This window comes from Hemicordylus capensis, chromosome 1 (genome assembly GCF_027244095.1).
Source record: "Hemicordylus capensis ecotype Gifberg chromosome 1, rHemCap1.1.pri, whole genome shotgun sequence".
In the NCBI taxonomy this organism is placed as follows: domain Eukaryota; kingdom Metazoa; phylum Chordata; class Lepidosauria; order Squamata; family Cordylidae; genus Hemicordylus; species Hemicordylus capensis.
In genome coordinates, this window is record NC_069657.1 from 382,318,818 (window position 1) to 382,336,828 (window position 18,011).

Genomic DNA, 18,011 nt, shown 5'->3' on the forward strand with positions numbered 1-18,011 from the left:
GAGCTCTCAAGCTCTTCAATCTGGAGCAATGTACTACTAACATCTGTACCAACTCAAGAGATACAGGTGAATTTATAATCTGCTTTTCAATTAAGATTAGCCTACGACTTCATGTCACTTCTTTTAATCACCCCAGAATCAACAATACTGTAATGAGGTGAATTTCCTCAAGATATTTGGTATAACAGGAATGTAATACAAAATGTCCCCATCTACAACAACCTTTTTATTTTTCCTTCCATTACTCATTGTTGGAACACTCCAAATCTCAGTCCAATGTCAAGAGCTCAGCTCAACATTTCCTCCAAGGTGGGGGAGAAACAGAGTCACTGGGCATCACAAACTTTGGTTGGCTACCAAGGACAGCCAAAATATATAGATCCCGACCTTACTGTGTTTGTAAGGGCCACACTTACCTATTGCAAAAAATGTCTCCTGGTCAATATTAGCAGCTTCCTTGCAATCAAACAGCAGTGATGCCACTTCACTTCGAGACAAGAGACTGGGGTCATTTTGAGGGAGTGCAAGGCACTTCAGTTGGTGGGCAAGGGACGTCATGCTTAACCTTCTGTGGGGGGAAATCAGTTATAGGCTCTCACAGATCAAGCAAATATTAGATAAACCAAAATCTCTCCCATAATTGTAGGTCAATCAGAAGATTTTCAATGGGGAAATAACCCAGAAAGTTTTCCAGTGCTTTAAATAAATTGCAACCTGATTTAGCATGTTTTAGTTGACTTGCATTTAGTAAACAAAATTGTATATGCTATGTTAATTTTAAATACTGTATAAATATTTCATACGTTTTTCCAATAGTCAGAAGTATTTAAATTGATGTAATCAGGGATGTGCACAAAAATATTTTTGTGATTCGATGTCAAATTGAATCAGCCAGATTAGATTCAAACTCAGATATGAACAGATTTGTTTCGAGTTGGATTAGATTTACATCGATTCAACCCACTGTTAAAGGTCTGGGGGGCACCAAAGTGGGGTGGTGGGTAGAGTCCCATGGGTGCCACCTACCCCCCAAATTTCAAGACAGTGGAGCACTTGGTTGACTTTTAATGAATTTTTTTAGCATTTTAGTGATTTTGTATATTTCCACCATAGAGAATAATGGAGATTCGAAACAGCCCCATTACTCCCTCTGGGTGGGTTTCTTTGTGTTTGTTTGTTTGTTTAACATATTTTTATACCACCCAAAACTTATGTCTCTGGGCGGTTTACAACAAGATAAAAACAACATTAAAACTTAGTTAAAAACAAAAACAAGAAATTTAAAACACAATTTAAATTTTTTTAAACAATATTCCAAAACAACATTATAAACAATCAAAACAGTATCAGTTAAAAGCCTGGGTGAACAGATGCATCTTTAAAGACTTTTAAAAAATTGTCAGAGATGGGGAGGCTCTTATTTCACCAGGGAGCGCATTCCAAAGCCTCGGGGCAGCAATGGAGAAGGCTCGTCCCCGAGTAGCCACCAGATGAGCCGGTGGCAAATGCAGACAGACCTCTCCTGATGATCTCAATGGGTGGTGGGGTTCATGACGAAGAAGACGTTCTCTTAAATACCCAGGGCCCAAGCTGCTTAGGGCTTTATAGGTTATGACCAGCACCTTGTATTTTGCCTGGAAACATATCGGCAGCCAGTGTAACTCCTTCAATACAAGAGTAATATGGTCTCTCCGAGATGACCCAGAGACCAGCCTGGCTGCCACATTCTGAACCAACTGTAGTTTCTGGACTACATACAAGGGCAGCCCTACATAGAGCACATTACAGTAATCCAGTCTGGAGGTTATCAGCAGATGTACCACTGTTTTGAGGTCATCTATCTCAAGAAACAGACGCAGCTGGCATATCAGCCGAAGCTGATAGAAGGCACCTCTGGCCACTGCCTCAACCTGGGACAACAGGGAGAGACTTGGATCCAGATGCACCCCTAGACTACGTACCTGTTCCTTGTGGGGAAGTGTGACCCCATCCAGAACAGGCAGATCAAAATTGTCTCCCGAGTTTCGACCCTGCACAATTAGTACCTCCAGCCTATCTGGATTCAGTCTCAGTTTGTTATCCATTACCGAACCCAGGCAGGCATTTAGGGAAGTTATGCCCTCTCCCGATGATGCTGACATGGAGAAATAGATTTGGGTGTCATCAGCATACTGATAACACCATGCACCAAATTTCCTGATGATCTCTCCCAGCGGTTTCATGTAGATGTTAAACAACATCGGAGACAATACGGAGCCCTGAGGGACACCAAGGGACACCATACAAAAGTTCAGATTTTGAATAACAGCAGTCTCCAAGGGACACCATATGGAACCTGCCCAGGAGGTAGGAGCAGAACCACTGCAGAGCAGTGCCTCTCACTACCAACCCCTTCAGACGCTCAAGAAGGATACTATGGTCGATAGTATCAAAAGCCACTGAGAGGTCCAAAGGGACCAACAGAGTCACACTTCCTCTGTCAATTCCCAGTTGGAGATCATCCATCATGCCGACCAAGGCAGTCTCCACCCCATAGCCAGCCCGGAAGCCAGTTTGAAATGGGTCTAGATAATCAGTTTCCTACAAGACTGTCTGGAGCTGGGAGGCCATCACCCTCATAGTCTCATAACATGAGACTACTAGCATAATGTAGTCCCACAAAATATTTTACAGAGAGGTAATTGTGTCCATCTACAGACTGATGAAATATGGGCAGTTCATCGGGGGGGGGGGGAGTGGGATCTGTCATCCTGTGATCTCTGCACTTTTTTGTGTTTGTTTTTTGTTGTTCGGCATAAGACCTTTTTTAGAGGTGGGGATGGGCTATAAAAGCAGTTCATCAAAGGAAATAAGGTGCGGGCATGGGAATGAGTGTTCCCTCTAACAGGGATTCCTATATGAGGTTCACTACAACTCCCAGCATCCCTATCTGCAGTGGCCTTTGGCTGGGGATTATGGGAGTTCTAGTCCACCACATCTGGGAATTCCTGTTAGAGGGAACACTGATGGGAACCTGGGACTTCTTTTCTCTTTTAGGAGCTACAAAAGCAATACATCAAACAGAATTAAGTAGGGGTGGAAAGCCAGGACCTATTTCCGGGGGAAGGGGAATAAAGACATGCTGAGACATGTGAATATCTCTGCACTATTTATCGGCTACAAAAAGCAGTTAATCAAAGGGAAGAAGCTAGGGATTATGCATTTGGGATCTTTTTTTAAGCAGTTCATTGGAGAACAAACTGGAATGCTGAGGTGTGTGAAACTGTGGAGACGCTTTCCTTTCAGCAGGCGAATGCTACAAGAAGCAGTTCTTTCAAGGACACAAATTGGGGTGCTGGGAAACTTCTCTGCACTTTTTTCTCTACAAAAAGCTTTCCGTCAGAGGAGCACTTCTTAATCAGAGTTTCCTTTAAAAAACTGAGTCTTCGTTTTTGCTGTTCCGCTTTCAGCAGAGCACAGAACGGAGCAACCTCAACCAGAGGAGCCTCTTCCGGTAAAAAGAAAGTTAACATAAAAGCCTCTCTAATTTCGAGATTGCTCTTACATTTAAGCGTAAGAACAGCATTATTTCCCTCAAGAAGACTATCAGTTGAAGGGTGACCAGCATATATTAAGAAGAACCTCGCAAAGGTTTATTAGCTATAAGGGCTACTCTTGTGAATTTGTAAAACTACAATGCTCTGTTTCCAACAGGCTAGTAACACTTCTTGCAAACTAGTGACTTTTATGGGTTTAATTACAAGGTTTAACTCTTAATTAAACTCAAGGTTAATTAAACACGACACTTTTCCTGATCAGAAGTCCAACGGTCTTATTTCCAGTCCTTTCCCACTCCTATTGTAGGGGCTCGCCATTTACAAAAAGAAAGAAAAAGGATTTGGGCTGAGAAGCTCCCTGGCACCCAAAAGCGAATTCGGGAAGGGAAACATTCCGTCCCGGCGCGGAATGAATTGAAAAGATGCAGACGCTTAACTACGGCTACAGCCGCCTCTTCAAAGGGAGCTTTGCACCTCTGCAAATAAAGTGAGGAACCCAAGCAACCCTTTGTCAAAAATGATCGCAAGCAGAAAGCGCCAACCTTCAAGCCGCAAAAACTTTACACTCGCAATTCTCACCTTCAACAACAAGCCGATTTCTTATTCTTGTTCTTCTTTCCACGTGGGTGACTTGCCAGATGTTGCACGCCTGACCCAGAAGCACACACAAGAACTGAGGCAAGTACTTCCGGGTCAGTCCTTGGAGTAATTACAAGGGTGAAAATTACTTCCAATATTCTCTTTTTGCTCTCTGCTGCCCTCTCGAGGTCTCCGACGGTCAGTACTGTAAAGGAAGAGTTTCGGCAAATCTCTGGTAATCTGTTAGGCTATCCGTCTGTCTGTTCTCTCTCCCCAGGCTCCTCAGAGCAACCCAGTTCAGCCAACCTTATTTATCTCTTTATTTACAATATTTGTATCCTGCCCCTAATTTGTCCAGGGCCCTGCAAAACTGAGGATTGCCATCAGAGTCATTTATGCTGGCTATTGGAAACTGTCTTCCCTAAGAAATAAACATAAGGCCAGTTTGGACAATACTTCCTCAGTTAAAAAGAGGACATGGTGAGCATGCACCTACTGTGATGTCTTTCATGGGCATGCCCCCTATTTTTTAAGGGGGTTGTCTTAAATTCAGGGTCATCTTCTATTTGGGTAAATATGGGTAAATGTTTTTAATTAGGACATAGGAATATAGGAAGTTGCCTTCTACCGAGTCAGACCATTGGTTCATCTAGCTAGCTCAGGGATTCTCAATGTTGGGTCCCAGACTCCAGCTAACAGACTGGCAGCGACTTCTCCAAGGTTACAGTACGAGTCTCTCTCTGGGCAGACCCTGCTTAGCAAAGGAGACAATTCATGCTCACTTCCACAAGACCAGCTCTCCTCCCCAACTCATCTCCCCAATTAACGAGATTAAGCTTTTAGGAAGGGGAAACTCCAGAAGCTTGTGGCATCTGGGTTTGGTTTTTTTTTTAGGTTTGTAAGAGCTTGGTTCTTCTCCTCAAAGGGGCAGTGCCTATACATGGAGGGATCCCCCTAAAACAAAACAGAACCTTGTTTCCCCTAATCCTCTGGGTGCACATACAGACACAGCACCAGCCATTGCAAGGAATGCAAGGTATGTGCACACATCCCATATCCCCATTCAGTCCTCTCTCTCCACATGTGTTCCTTGAGTGGAGGGGTGGGGTCCAAGGAGGCACCAGGAGGGCAAGGAGGGATGCTGCCACCCTGCCAGACCAATTTAAAAGGCAGTGCTGGCAGGGGGGCTGCAGCGGGAGGGGTAAGAGCACCCTCTCCCATCCTTAAAGAGATCCCCCCACCTTTAACAGGCAGGTGCTCGTTCCATGCACACCACTACCTGTAAGCAAGGGAGAAGGAAAAACTGCACTCTGTTATACCTTATGGCAATTCCTGTGTCCCTCATGTAGGGAAGGATTGGGCCCTAAGTATGTGTCATGCTCTAAGTAGGAATTATTAAAATACAAATTCCTCTGATGTATCATCTGTCATAGGAAGGCTGAGGACCACTGAACCCACATATACAGAAGCTGCCTTGTTATATTGTTGTGATGATTTTGAGAGTAATTTACTTGTCTCCCACTTGTTTTAACCTTTCGATCACTCCATATGTGAAACTGCATGATGTGATTTGGCTAACGATACAGCATATCAGTAAATTGCTTCTACTGCTGCTTCTATGTGTTTTTACCCATTTATAGTTTTTATGCTTGTATTTTATGGTTTTTAAATTAGATTTGTTTTATATTTTTAGCTTCATACTTTAATTGTCAATTTTATTGTATGTTTTTAACTTTTGTAAACCGCCTTGGGGTTGTTTTTAATGAAAGGCGGTATATAAATTCAACAATAAAATAAATAAATAAATACAATAAATTATATATATTGGCTGCTTTTTCCTGAATGAAACAAAGCTACTATGAAGTAATTTTAAATATAATTTAAAATTCAGTTAAGAGTTGTTGATTGATCTCCACAATTAATTAAATTAAGCACAACAGTTTTATTTCTTTCAAGGGTCTCCATGAATGGCTGGCACAACCAAGCTGCTCTAGTACATCCTTAAGTAATATATAGTTTATAGATTTAACTAGTGACTGTTAAGCCCGTTACATTAACGGGCGCTAGAAGAGTTGTGAACAGGGGAGCCGGCTGCGTGCCTGCGCCGGCTCAGTCCTCTCTCTGACTCGCTGGAGAGAGGACGTCCGTAGCAGCTCCTAGGCCGGTCAGGAGCACGTGGCCAGGCCTAATAGGAGCGGCTGTGCTGGGGGCTGTAGCGGCGGTGGGCTCTTAAGCCCCCCCGCCGAGAATCAAGGACGGCCCCCTGCTTAGAGGCCATGGGTGCGGCCTCCCTCAGCGGCGCAGCAGACGTGGCATAATCAAGCGGCCACGCTCGGGGGCTGTAGTGGCGGCGCAGGGCTCTTAAGCCCTGCCGCCAGGGATCTGAGCGGCCTCCTCACCAGCGGAGTGGCGCGCGCACCATGCATGCGCAGAACACCTGCAAGAGACACGGACGCAGGTACCTTAGGGTTTTATTATATAGGATAAGGGGAAAGTGGCAATTAAGGGAGCATAGATTCTTGGGTTGTGAATGTGGTAGAATAACCATAATCCTCTCTAATAAAAGCCTTGGTGTCCGTCCGTGGACACCAAGGCGTGTGTCTGTGCCTCCCTCGGCCGTTCTGGGCATGCGCGGAGCGCATGCCCAGTACGGCCGAGGCAAAAACGGACACAGGGACCAGGCAGCCATCTTGGTTGCTTCGCCCGGCCGCGGAAAGGCCAGAAGCGACCGCCGCGAAGCTGGGGAAGAGGCAGCGGGGGAAATTGACCGAGGCGGCGGCAGAGCCGCCGCCTCGGCCAGAGGAGACCAGCCCGGGGAGACGGAGACCGGGGACAGAGCAGAGGCCAGCAGCGGCATGGAGGCGACCACGAAGGGCCCGGCCGCGGAGGCCGGCAGCGGCCCGTCCGGAGACCGCCCGGCCGGTGACTGGGTCTCTGGAGAAAGGGCAGGGCGGGAGGGAAAGATGGAGGAGGGAGCCCGCCGGGTAGGCGGAAAAGGAAGGCGAGCGGCGGAACTCTCCCCTACTAGCGCCCGTTATTTAAACAGGCTTGAAAACACTTGTGAAGGCATAATGGAGGCAGGATACTGCAGTACCTTCAAGGGAGATAGGGCTCGTCTAATTTTCCTTTAGATCAGGAAACAGAAGTTGAAACAAGATATTACTAAACTCAGAGGAGTTCTTACCCCTGGACGTTGGGGGCCCAGTTTGTGGCCTCTAAGGTCTGGGGGGGCCTCCAAAGACCCCCCGGGGGGGCTTCCTGCCACCACCCTGCACCCACTCCACCACTGCTCCCTGCCGTGCCATGTGCGGGGATGGGGGGTGAGCTGAGCAGGCCTCCCCCCACCGCGGCAGCAGTGGGGGGCGGAGCAGATGCTGGGCCTGACCGTCTGGCCCAGCAGTCCTCAAAAACTGTGAGGTGCGCCTGAGCAGTTTGCATATATCATTGCAGGTCCGTGGGCTTGTGACAGGTGTGCCTCGCAGTTTTCAAGGGCTGCTGGGCTGGACAGTCAAGCCCAGCGGCCACTCGACCCACCGCCGCCACGGTGAGTGGACAGTGGAGGCCTGCTCGGCTCACCCCCCACCCCTGTACATGGCAACTAAAATGACAGAAAAGCCACAGTTTGGCACACTGGGCCTTGCGGCGGCGGCACCAACAGCAGTCCAGGTGCCAAAATCAGCTAGGCGTGCCACTGACTAAACTACTGTGTTTATGAACTGAGATTCAAGAGCTAGTGAATTAATATTAACAGCAGGCCTCATGAAGGTTGTACTGAGTTCCCGCCAAGTTTATAGAGGTTCTCTGGAAGTTGACCTTAAAGCAACAGTGACACATACTATAGGACTGGCCAATAACATTCTGCTTTCCCTTTCCCAAGCAACTGTGTCACATTATCTGTGACTGATGTCCCAGCATTTCCTATGACATTGCAAGGAATTTGGGGATACTTCTCTTGGATCTTTCTCAAAATTCTTCATCAGTACCAGTAAAATTATTACAGCTCCAAGCAACTGTTGAGAATACTAGAGTTGCTGGGCTAGGCCAGCCCTTCATAGAGACCCTTAAAAGAAATAATAAGCAGTTTGTGCTGAATATGAAAGATAGGGGAAGATATTGGAGAAATCTGAGGAGAGACTTGATATGTATCTGTCAACTTCAGGGTAAATTCAGGATAAAAATCAATTTAAAATATATTTTTAAAATTCAAATTGGATTTTTAAAAAAATTAAATTGATTTAACCTAAGTCAATGACATTATCTTGAATATTAATCATAACTTCTAATTATATTCTATGAACATGTTAACAGCAATATATGGGGATGAGAGATAACAGACCAGATCAATCCTATTCTGCAGGTGGTATACATGCAGCACACACACAAAGTCAAGAGAGCCCTTGCTCCCCTGCTCAACAGTGCAAGGACAAAGAAAGTCAGGAAATGAATAGATATTTTTTGTTGTTGTTGTTGTAAATGAATAGAAGAATTGTGGGGGGTGGATCTGAGCAAGGAGGAGTCAGGGTATAAATGCACAGGATGGGGAGGGGAATACAAAGTGAAACCAAAAGTGAGCAGACCATATTCATGCAGTCCCAAGGAAACCTTTTCCAAGTGTATCCTCCATTGTTAAAGGGAAACACCTATCATGGCAGCAGGCTGTAAAAGAGACCCCAACTGGGAATATTTTAATGAAGTTCCTGTCCCTGTGGGTAAGAAAGGTATGTGTGCAAAATGCAAACAGTACAACAATGAAATGCAAGGCCTGGTTGCCTGAATGAAACAGCATTATGAGAAGTGCACCTATTATAGTGTGTACCTACCTTCTAAAAATGAAACCTACATCTATCTCTAAATATGTATTAAGGTTATATTAAACCAGAATGTACTTTTGTAGAAAATGATGATTAAATGGAATTTTCCTGAGTAGTAATTTAAATTGTGATCAAAATCATTAAAATTTATTCCTTCTGTGAAGCGATTTCAATCGTGATTTCAATTGTGATTTAAATCAAATCAACCTTGACCAAATTCATAGAATCAGAGAGTTGGAGGGAACCTTGTAGGCCATCTAATTCAACCCCTGCTTAATGCAGTAAATCCAGAGATAGAGCATCCCCAACAGATAGCTGTACAGCTTTTACTTGAAGACTTTCAGTGAGGGACAGCCCATCACCACTGGTATAGTACCTGGTTCCTTTGTAAAACTGCTTTTACAATTAAAACGTTACTCGATGCCTGGAAGCTGTTAAGGTCTGGATGAATCAAAATAAGCTCAGACTGAATCCCATGAAGATTGAACTTTTACTCAGCCCTCATACCGGCCAACAGCTGGATGTGAACCTTGTTCTAGATGGGGTGGCGCTGCCCCCAAAGGAGCTTGTTCGTGATTTGGGGGTCCTTTTGGACTCGCGTCTCCTGCTTGAACGGTAGGTGGAGGCTGCGGCCAGAAGTGCTTTTGCCCAGCTTCATCTGGTTTGCTAATTACGCCCTTACCTTGATCGGCAGGCATTAATGGCTGTGACCCATACCCTCGTTATCTCCTGCTTAGATTATTGTAACGCTCTCTATCTAGGGCTACCTTTGAGGACAATCGGAAAGCTACAACGGGTCCAGAATGCAGCGGCTCACCTACTCATGGGTGCCAGAAAATATGACAGGGTAACATCTTTCCTGCAGTTGCTGCACTGATTGCCCATTCGCTTCCGAGTTCAATTTAAGGTCTTGGTTTTGATCTTCAAAGCTTTGCGGGGTTTGGTGCCTGTCTACCTACAGACCTGCCTCTCCCATCCAGTTATATCCCATCTGGTCAGATCTTCTCAGATGGCCCTATTGTCAGCCCCTGATTTCTGAGAGGTTTGGGGTGCTAGGACCCGTGAAAGGGCCTTTTCGGTTGCTGCGCCACTTCTCTTGAACTCCCTTCCCCTTCAGATTCATTTAGCTCCTTCCTTTAAAAATAAATCTCTATTGAAGAATTTTCTTTTTCGCCAGGCTTTTGCCCTGAAGTTTACCTATTTGTTTTTTTGGTTTTTGTTAGTTAATTTAGTTTTTAATTTAGAAAGTAATTTTAATGCTGTCTTGCTTTGCATGTTTTTGTACACCACCCAGAGTCTTTGGAGTGGGCAGTATATTAAATGTTTCTAATAATACATACATACATACATACCGGAATCTACTGTAATTTAAGCCTATTAGATCTAGCCCTCTTCTCTGGGGAAGAAGAGAATAAGTGTTTGCCCTTTTCACAGCCTTTCGGGTATTTGAAGAGTGCTATCATGTCCCACTGGAATACCTTTTGGGGTTACTTGAGGGGCTGCAGTGAGAAAAACTTCAGTGAGTGCTCTTTCAGATCCTAGATGTACTGAACCATTTGTATGTGTGTAAATGAGTAATCAAGCCACCTAATGGTGCAGCGGAGAAATGAATTGACTATCAAGCCAGAAGTTGCTAGTTCGAATCCTCGCTAGTATATATCGGGCAGCAGCAATATAGGAAGATGCTGAAAGGCATCATCTCACACTGCGTGGGAGGAGGCAATGGCAAACCCTTCCTGTATTCTACCAAAGACAAATACAGGGCTATGTGGTCTCAAGGAGTTGACACCAACTCAATGGCACACTTTACCTAAATGAATAATCAGTGTAGATTTCATCACTGACAGCCCTATCAGAAGAACCCAGTTATGATCACAAGGTGAGAGAGTGATATAATTTCCCAGGAAGAATGACTGGCCTGCAGGTACAGGGTGTTTCATCTTGTAATGTGTTACTTCTTTGGTAGGAAGGTGGGTGTGGTCTTTACCCCAGTTGAGAATCCTTCCTCTTGTAACTAGGACTGAGTGAGAAGAAAAGAGTGAGGCCATGTTGTGGGTGAAATAGCAGAACAAAGGAACTATTTGATATGTGAAAGTGAAGCAGGATGTGCCAGACCCTAGCTGGACACTCTTAACCCAGGAAGGAGGCCCACCAACTTATCCTTTAGGAGTCAATACTATGGTGAGGACTTAATGGTGCATGGCTGAAGGAGACCCACCTTGAGACCCGCCTTGAGAAGGTTAGGAGACCCACCTTGAAAAGGTTAGCGGGGAGAGCGGGCTTAGCCCGCTCTCCCCACACACGAGCAGTCAGTCTGTTCCAGACGGCTGCAGCAGCCACCCACATGACTGCCGGCTCCGTCCTGGAGCTGGTGGGGGCTGGGGAATTCGGGGGCCACACGGCCCCCAGAAGCTCCAGCATGCCCTGTGCAAGTGCGCAGGGCATGCTGGAGAGACCCCCAAGCCGGGAGGTTGCTTTTGAGCCTCCTGGTTGGGGGTTTACTCATGAGTTGCCGCGGTGAGTAGACCCCCGACTGGAAGGCTCAAAAGCAGCCTCCCGGCTTGGAGGTCTCTCCAGCATGCCCTGCGCACTTGCTTCCGGGGGCCACACTGCCTCTGAACTCTCCAGCCCCCACCGGCTCCATGACGGAGCCAGCAGTTGTGTGGGTGGTTGCTGAGGCCGCCCGGAGCAGACTCACTGCTCATGTGTGGGGAGAGCAGGCTAAGCCCACTCTCCCTGCTAACCTTCTCAAGGCGGGTCTCCTTGATCGTGAGACCCGCCTCCTGGTGTCTAAAGCATTGTTGACTAGTGTAATACTCCTTTGAAAATATTTAATGAAAACATAGTAGTTGAAGAGGGATATATTGCAGCCATTGATAGCTGAAAGGTACACAATACAGACCATTCACATTCTTCAAATTCACACTAGAAGTCCAGTTCCTTCCTTGCTTATTATGCAGCAAATGATACATCAAGCAGAAATGCAGCTAAGCTGCTGAAAACACATGATTGTCTCAAAGCTTGCAATAGGTTATACTATACCCAAAGCCCTGCCCTTCCTTCCCCCCCTCCCCCCTCCCCTTGCATTCCCATTACTGAACCATTTTTAAAATCCTGGATCTGTCTCACAAACCATTTTTTCCAATCGTATGCCCGCACTATTTGTAGTTTCCCACCTGTCACCGTTTGCATGACATTGTAAGTCTGCAGTTCTAGTGCATTAACAGACTGGGAAGACGATTTATTAACAGATCATTCTTGATGCAGTCTTTCTGAATTTAGTTAGACTTTTGTGGTGTGTGTGGATAATTCCCTTACATATGCACAAATCACCATGTATATTTCCAAGCATTTCTGTTTGGGAATTAAAATTTCAAAATAATTAATTAATTGGGGTCAATCTAATCTTTGGTTAGGTTTAACCCCCCCCCCCATTCAAGAATCCTTGTTATTCTTCAGCTGATAACAGCTCTGAATAAAAGGGAATGCCACTTCACACTCCCTTTTATCTTTTATTATCTCTGTTAGCTTGACCTCTCTGTGTACACACAAACAGTTTTCCAGAAGATAATAGTTTCTGGAGTTTCTAGAATCATCTCATTCTGAATGGGTTCACACAACCCTCTGAAAGTCACAAAGAAGTCTGGAAGAAGAAACCAGAAGTTCCTATGGTGCACACACTCCTGTGCAGCATGTTGTCCAAACCTGCCCAAGTTCGGTTGGCAGATAGCTAAAATGACATGTTACCAACTTTAATCTGAGGTTTGGAACCAAGGACTGAAGTTGGCTTGACAAAGTCAGCAATGATGGTTTGGCCAGTTGTCAGCCGGACTTGGGTGGGTTTGGATGAAGTCCGAAAAATCTGGAAATTTCAGAAAATCTTACATGTAGCTCTTAGATATTTCATATTCAAGGGAGATCTCTAGATTAAATTCCCAGCTTGCTTCCCAGCCACTAACTGGATTCCCAATCCAGGCCAGAAAAATAGGCGCCAATATTTCTCTAGAAAAATAATCCCAGAAGTTGGAATTTTCAAGAAGCCTTACAAGTCAAAAGACTAAAGAGAGCAACTGCAGAGGGAATAATTCACTCATTGTTGTTGAAGAAGGTATCCTCTCTCCTCTAAGTAAATTCTTGGGCTTCTTTGTCCTGAAGATCCCCACATGATATTATATTCTAAGACTGGGTAGTGAATGCAAAATTTACATTTCATCAGCATCTAAAGGCAGGAATTGTCCTTCCAGGTTCTGAACTGCAAACAGCAATGACAGACTTAGAAAAGAGGGGAGGGGGGTTAATGTTCCAGGAGTCATGTGACAAGGCAAGGGGATAATAAGCAGAAGCAGCAAGAGCAGTCTTCAGCATGAGCTGGGCGTCCGACTCACAGCAGCAGTCCAGGGGCAGAAAGGGAAAAAGTGAAGGCAAGCTCTCACCTGCAATCTGACAACTTTCCCATGTGATCATCAGTGAGACAATATAAATACACTTTCCTGTCCAGAAAAGAAAACAAGAAAACAGAATTTCCTATCTCTGTCTGCTTGTAAAATTAAAAAGTTTTTTGAGAGCTCCTTATTAAGAACGAAAGTCTCTGCAGGTGTGAAACAGATTCTGATTCTTAAGAAACATGACAACTCAAATAGATACGAGCATACATTACAACTATGAGTATGAAGAAGATGAATATATGAACCAAGAAGATGAATGGGACAGGGACCTGCTTCTGGACCCTGCATGGGAGAAACAACAAAGGAAGGTCAGGAAACACAAAAATTAATGTTTATGTGAATGTGTACAGATGTAGTTCTGTTAATCTGTTTAGTATCCAGTTAACGTTCTAGATTTGCAGTGTGGAGTTATCATTAAAAATCTTGGCTGCGTTACAATGAATATAGTATTCTAAAAGGTTTGGGTGTCTTTTCACTGTGATTCTGAGGATTGGCAAAACTTAAATGGGGTGTACATACAGTGTATGGACTGTATGCTGTAGGTATCTTGTAAAATGATTTTGTTATCACCTTGGTCAGATAAGAAAGACCCCAATTCACATAGCCCTTCAAATGTGCTGAAATAGGGCACACAGTTAAGCATTTTCTCATCTGCTTCACCATGCACCCAGCTTTTTATTTTTCAGTGTTCATAGGCTCGGCATTTTAAGTGTCATTATGAAGCTTTCTAAGACTCCATCAGCATCCATGCAAGTGATGTTTGGAATTTTACCATATTGTTAATTTTACCACATGTTAATTTTACCACATGAATTTTACCACATGTTAATTTTACAATTAACAACCTGTTAATTCACATTATTGACCACACTTTCAATGTTGTGCGAATTGGTCCTAAAACATACATAACAGATGAAGTGTCATCCTCACGTTGTAAAAAACTATGCATGGTTTTGCATTTCACATCTGTCCACTAGGCAGTATGGACAGATGCCATTATACTGCCATGCAGTGCTTTGACCAATAAGCTGGATGGGGTGGGTAGTCATATACCAACTGATGGTCCAATAAAATATGTAACTTTATTTAATTTGGACACAATCCTGAAAAGTTATCCTACACAAGCTAAAACTGAAATGAACTGCTCTCATGCAACTTCCATTATCTTTTCTGACAAGAGCCCCTGGTGGTGCAGTGGTAAAACTGCCGCCCTGTAACCAGAAGGTTACAAGTTCGATCCTGACCAGGGGCTCAAGGTTGACTCAGCCTTCCATCCTTCCGAGGTCGGGGGAAGCAATATGCTAAATGTTGGGGGGCAATATGCTAAATCATTGTAAACCGCTTAGAGAGCTCCGGCTATAGAGCGGTATATAAATGTAAGTGCTATTGCTATTGCTATATAAATGTAAGTGCTATTGCTATTGCTATTGCTATCTGCATAGGAAAATTTCCATATAGAGAATTTTCACCTTTTAAAATATAAACTTTTCACTATAAACCATACTTACGGTATTTATAATTCATTTTTGACTTCCATAATGCTGCCAATTTACTAAAATGATTCTGAGACAGATTTACAAATTTATTTTATTTATTTATTTTGCATATTTGTATACTGCCCATTACCAAAGTCTCTAGGTGGTTTACATCATCTAGGCGGTTTACAGCATGGCAGTCTTTGAAGTCAAGAGTAGTCAAGTACTAAAACTATCCCAATTTTAATAGTCAAGCAAATTTATATAAATATTTTCAAAAACAGCATGGCAAATTCATTTTGAAAACCTTGGGTTTGGTGTCTTCTGTTACTGCAAATACCGAATAAGGTTCAAAGTGAAACATTATGATATTGTGAGGTGAGAGAGAGAGTTAGCTCCAACAATACAGAGGTAACTGACTTGCCTTAGCAAAAATTGCTCAGACAGTCCCCTCAGCTGAACGTGATTCTGTAGTTACATAAAAAGAAAAATGGCAAGTTGAAATCTTAGCTTTCAATGTTGAACACATAAATTCCTTTATCCCAGTCTGGAGAAACTCATGTCCCTCTGAGACAAGTTCCCTACAATTTCTTATTAATTGCAGTACAAATTGCAGTACAGACTGATTTTCTTTGGATCAGGGCCAGACATATTTCCTGTATCTGATATGCCTTGTTTTCCACCAATATAGTTATTACTTATGTAGAATGTTGGTTTTATAAAGATGAAAAATATATTTTTAACTTGCTTTGTAAAAAAATAAATAAATCTATTTGTGTGATCCAAAAGAATGTTCCCCTATGAAAATGAGCTTCCCTTATTAATGTGTAGCATAAGGGAAATTGTAGGCTGCTTTTATAATGCTTACATTTCATGAAAAATGTGACTTTCCCCCCACTCCAATTAAATAATACATTGAAGAACAGTTAATAAGATGCAGTTAAAGAAACGCTCTATCGAGCAATGCTGCTAAACAGCACTGCAGCCCACTCATTTCAGTGAAATCCTCTGCTTGCCTTACTTATGTGAATCAAGGTTGTACAGCAGCAGTGTTGATGGATTGCAATTTTCATTACTTTACATTCTCCTGAGCATCTAAAACAAATGTTAAATGGATACCCCCATCTATAAATAATATCTAATAGAAGTCATTCCCTTTCCTTGGCTTGGAAATCAGGCTGGCATTTGTGTTCCAACAAATAACATACTCTCTCAGAAGAAGGATTGGTGGGTTTGAAAAGATCTGAGGGTATCAGACTCTTCTCCATAGTGCTAAAATAAGTTCCACAAAGTACATTCCTGCTGTCCCTATATATGAGGAGAAGGTTGTAGCTGCATGGTCGCTGAGCTTTGTTCAAACTCGTAATATAATATTGAACAGTGATCTCCAAGCAAGTCTGGCAGTTGGCTAGCATACATGTTCTATGAGACAATCTTGGAACAGGACAAAAATAAATGCCATTGTTTCTATTGTGGGCTGCCCTCTCCAGACTTGCCATTTCAGGATATGCATGGTATGAAATCTGTCAACAGTTGCTGGTAACGTATGATGACGTCTTTAGGATTACAATGGATGTCACGCCTAATTATAACCCCAGCTCATAGAGTATCATGGTCTGCAATAATTTAGATCCCTTGGTGTGGAATTCTTCATTTCAGAGATTTCCACAAATGTGATCTATATTTTATAAAGGGAGTCCACGAAGTAGATTTGCTGTATTTGCCATGAATTAATGGAGGAGCATAAGCCATTTTATCTAATGCAAACTTTTTAAAGTCACCTTGTGACAAATAGTCATATATGCTTTATTCTTGTATGGCTCAAATATGTACAGATCATGTGTTCGTCAGTCTTGTTCTTTTGTTTTTACACTGAAATCAATGGGTTAAGCATGCTTAACTCTGTGTGGAAAGGTGGTCCTATGTTTATTGGGTCAGCCACTTGATGAAAATAGGAAAACAGAAAGCTTGTGAGCATCACACACGTCTTGCAGATAACATGATAATTAATACGGATCTCTTTCATGGCAATAATTAAAAAAAAAAACAGGTCAGGCCATCTTCAGCACAATATAATATGCCTTTCCTTTTTGGCATTACTACTAATTTTTAAATTTTAAACCTAAACCTACCCAAAGAACAGTCCACTAATGGCAAGGAGTCCACATGCAATATGCAGAGTACTCTAGGTTATCAAGGGGTAGTAGATGAGAAACAGAAATCAAACATTAAGAACTATAGTATATTTAATAAAAAGCCTCCCTATATGCAACCCCCCCACCAAAATCCCACCTCTTTACAGAAGGAGTGAATAAAAACCAGATAAATTAACACTGACAATTGCTCTTAATCCAGATCTTTAATATAAGGAAACATTTTATATAGGGAAGCATACATTGGATTAGGTTTTCCACATGTAAATTGTATGCACATCTGAATGTGGAATGAAAGGTAGATAGATGGCCACCTGTGCTTTAAAATACTGTAGTACTTGAAATGGGTGCATATTTCGATGGCCTCCACATCCAGGACTAGAGTTGAATTGAGATGATTAAAAAAAAAAAAAGATAACTATTTGCATACACCAAGATTTACAAACTAGAGACCTATCCTTCAGTTGAATACACCCAGGGCTTATTTATATTACTTTAACTGTCATGGCTTCCCTTAATGAATCTCAGGAGTGTGGGGCTTTATCTAGACATGCAGCAGAATAAGGTGGTAGAATGCTGATCTGCTAGTGTATCAGTTGCAGGTAGGGGATGTGATTTCTGAATAATCTAGTTAAGATATACTCACAGAGTAACCCTGTTTCTGCCCATGCAGGCTCTCCTCCTGCATTATATACTAACACTAAAACAATAGTTTTCAGATGCAGACCTTTAACCCTAACTTTTAACATCACTTTTAATTTTTTTGATCCTATATGTCTATCTTTCTTCTTTCTCTGGGGTGACCTAAGAAGGGCATCAGGACTTCACTAGTTCTGCAAAAGAGGGAATATTGGCAGATGCCATTTTTCCTCACTCCTGTGGGGAAAGCAGAAAACCACTGCCACAATGATCATTTCTGCATCACTTTGCTCCTGAGGCAAGGTGCCAAATACCACACACACCCCTTTTGCAGGGTGCCAAATGCTGCCCCCAGTCTTATTTTCAAGTGGTG

General features: G+C 43.2%; 2 protein-coding genes across 2 annotated transcripts in view; one reads left to right on the forward strand and one right to left on the reverse strand.

Moving 5' to 3' along the window:
- HEATR1 (HEAT repeat containing 1) overlaps window positions 1-7,438 on the reverse strand; it is a 68,264-nt gene extending 60,826 nt beyond the window's left edge. Inside the window, exons 1-3 of the mRNA XM_053300104.1 lie at window positions 7,300-7,438; window positions 4,116-4,320; window positions 417-568 (exon numbers count right to left, since the gene is read on the reverse strand). Coding sequence (XP_053156079.1) covers window positions 417-558 — 142 coding nt within the window. The 5' untranslated portion in view covers window positions 559-568; window positions 4,116-4,320; window positions 7,300-7,438. The remainder of the gene's footprint in view (window positions 1-416; window positions 569-4,115; window positions 4,321-7,299) is intronic.
- A 5,842-nt stretch (window positions 7,439-13,280) lies between these two features.
- ACTN2 (actinin alpha 2) overlaps window positions 13,281-18,011 on the forward strand; it is an 86,399-nt gene continuing 81,668 nt past the window's right edge. Inside the window, exon 1 of the mRNA XM_053300116.1 lies at window positions 13,281-13,679. Coding sequence (XP_053156091.1) covers window positions 13,551-13,679 — 129 coding nt within the window. The 5' untranslated portion in view covers window positions 13,281-13,550. The remainder of the gene's footprint in view (window positions 13,680-18,011) is intronic.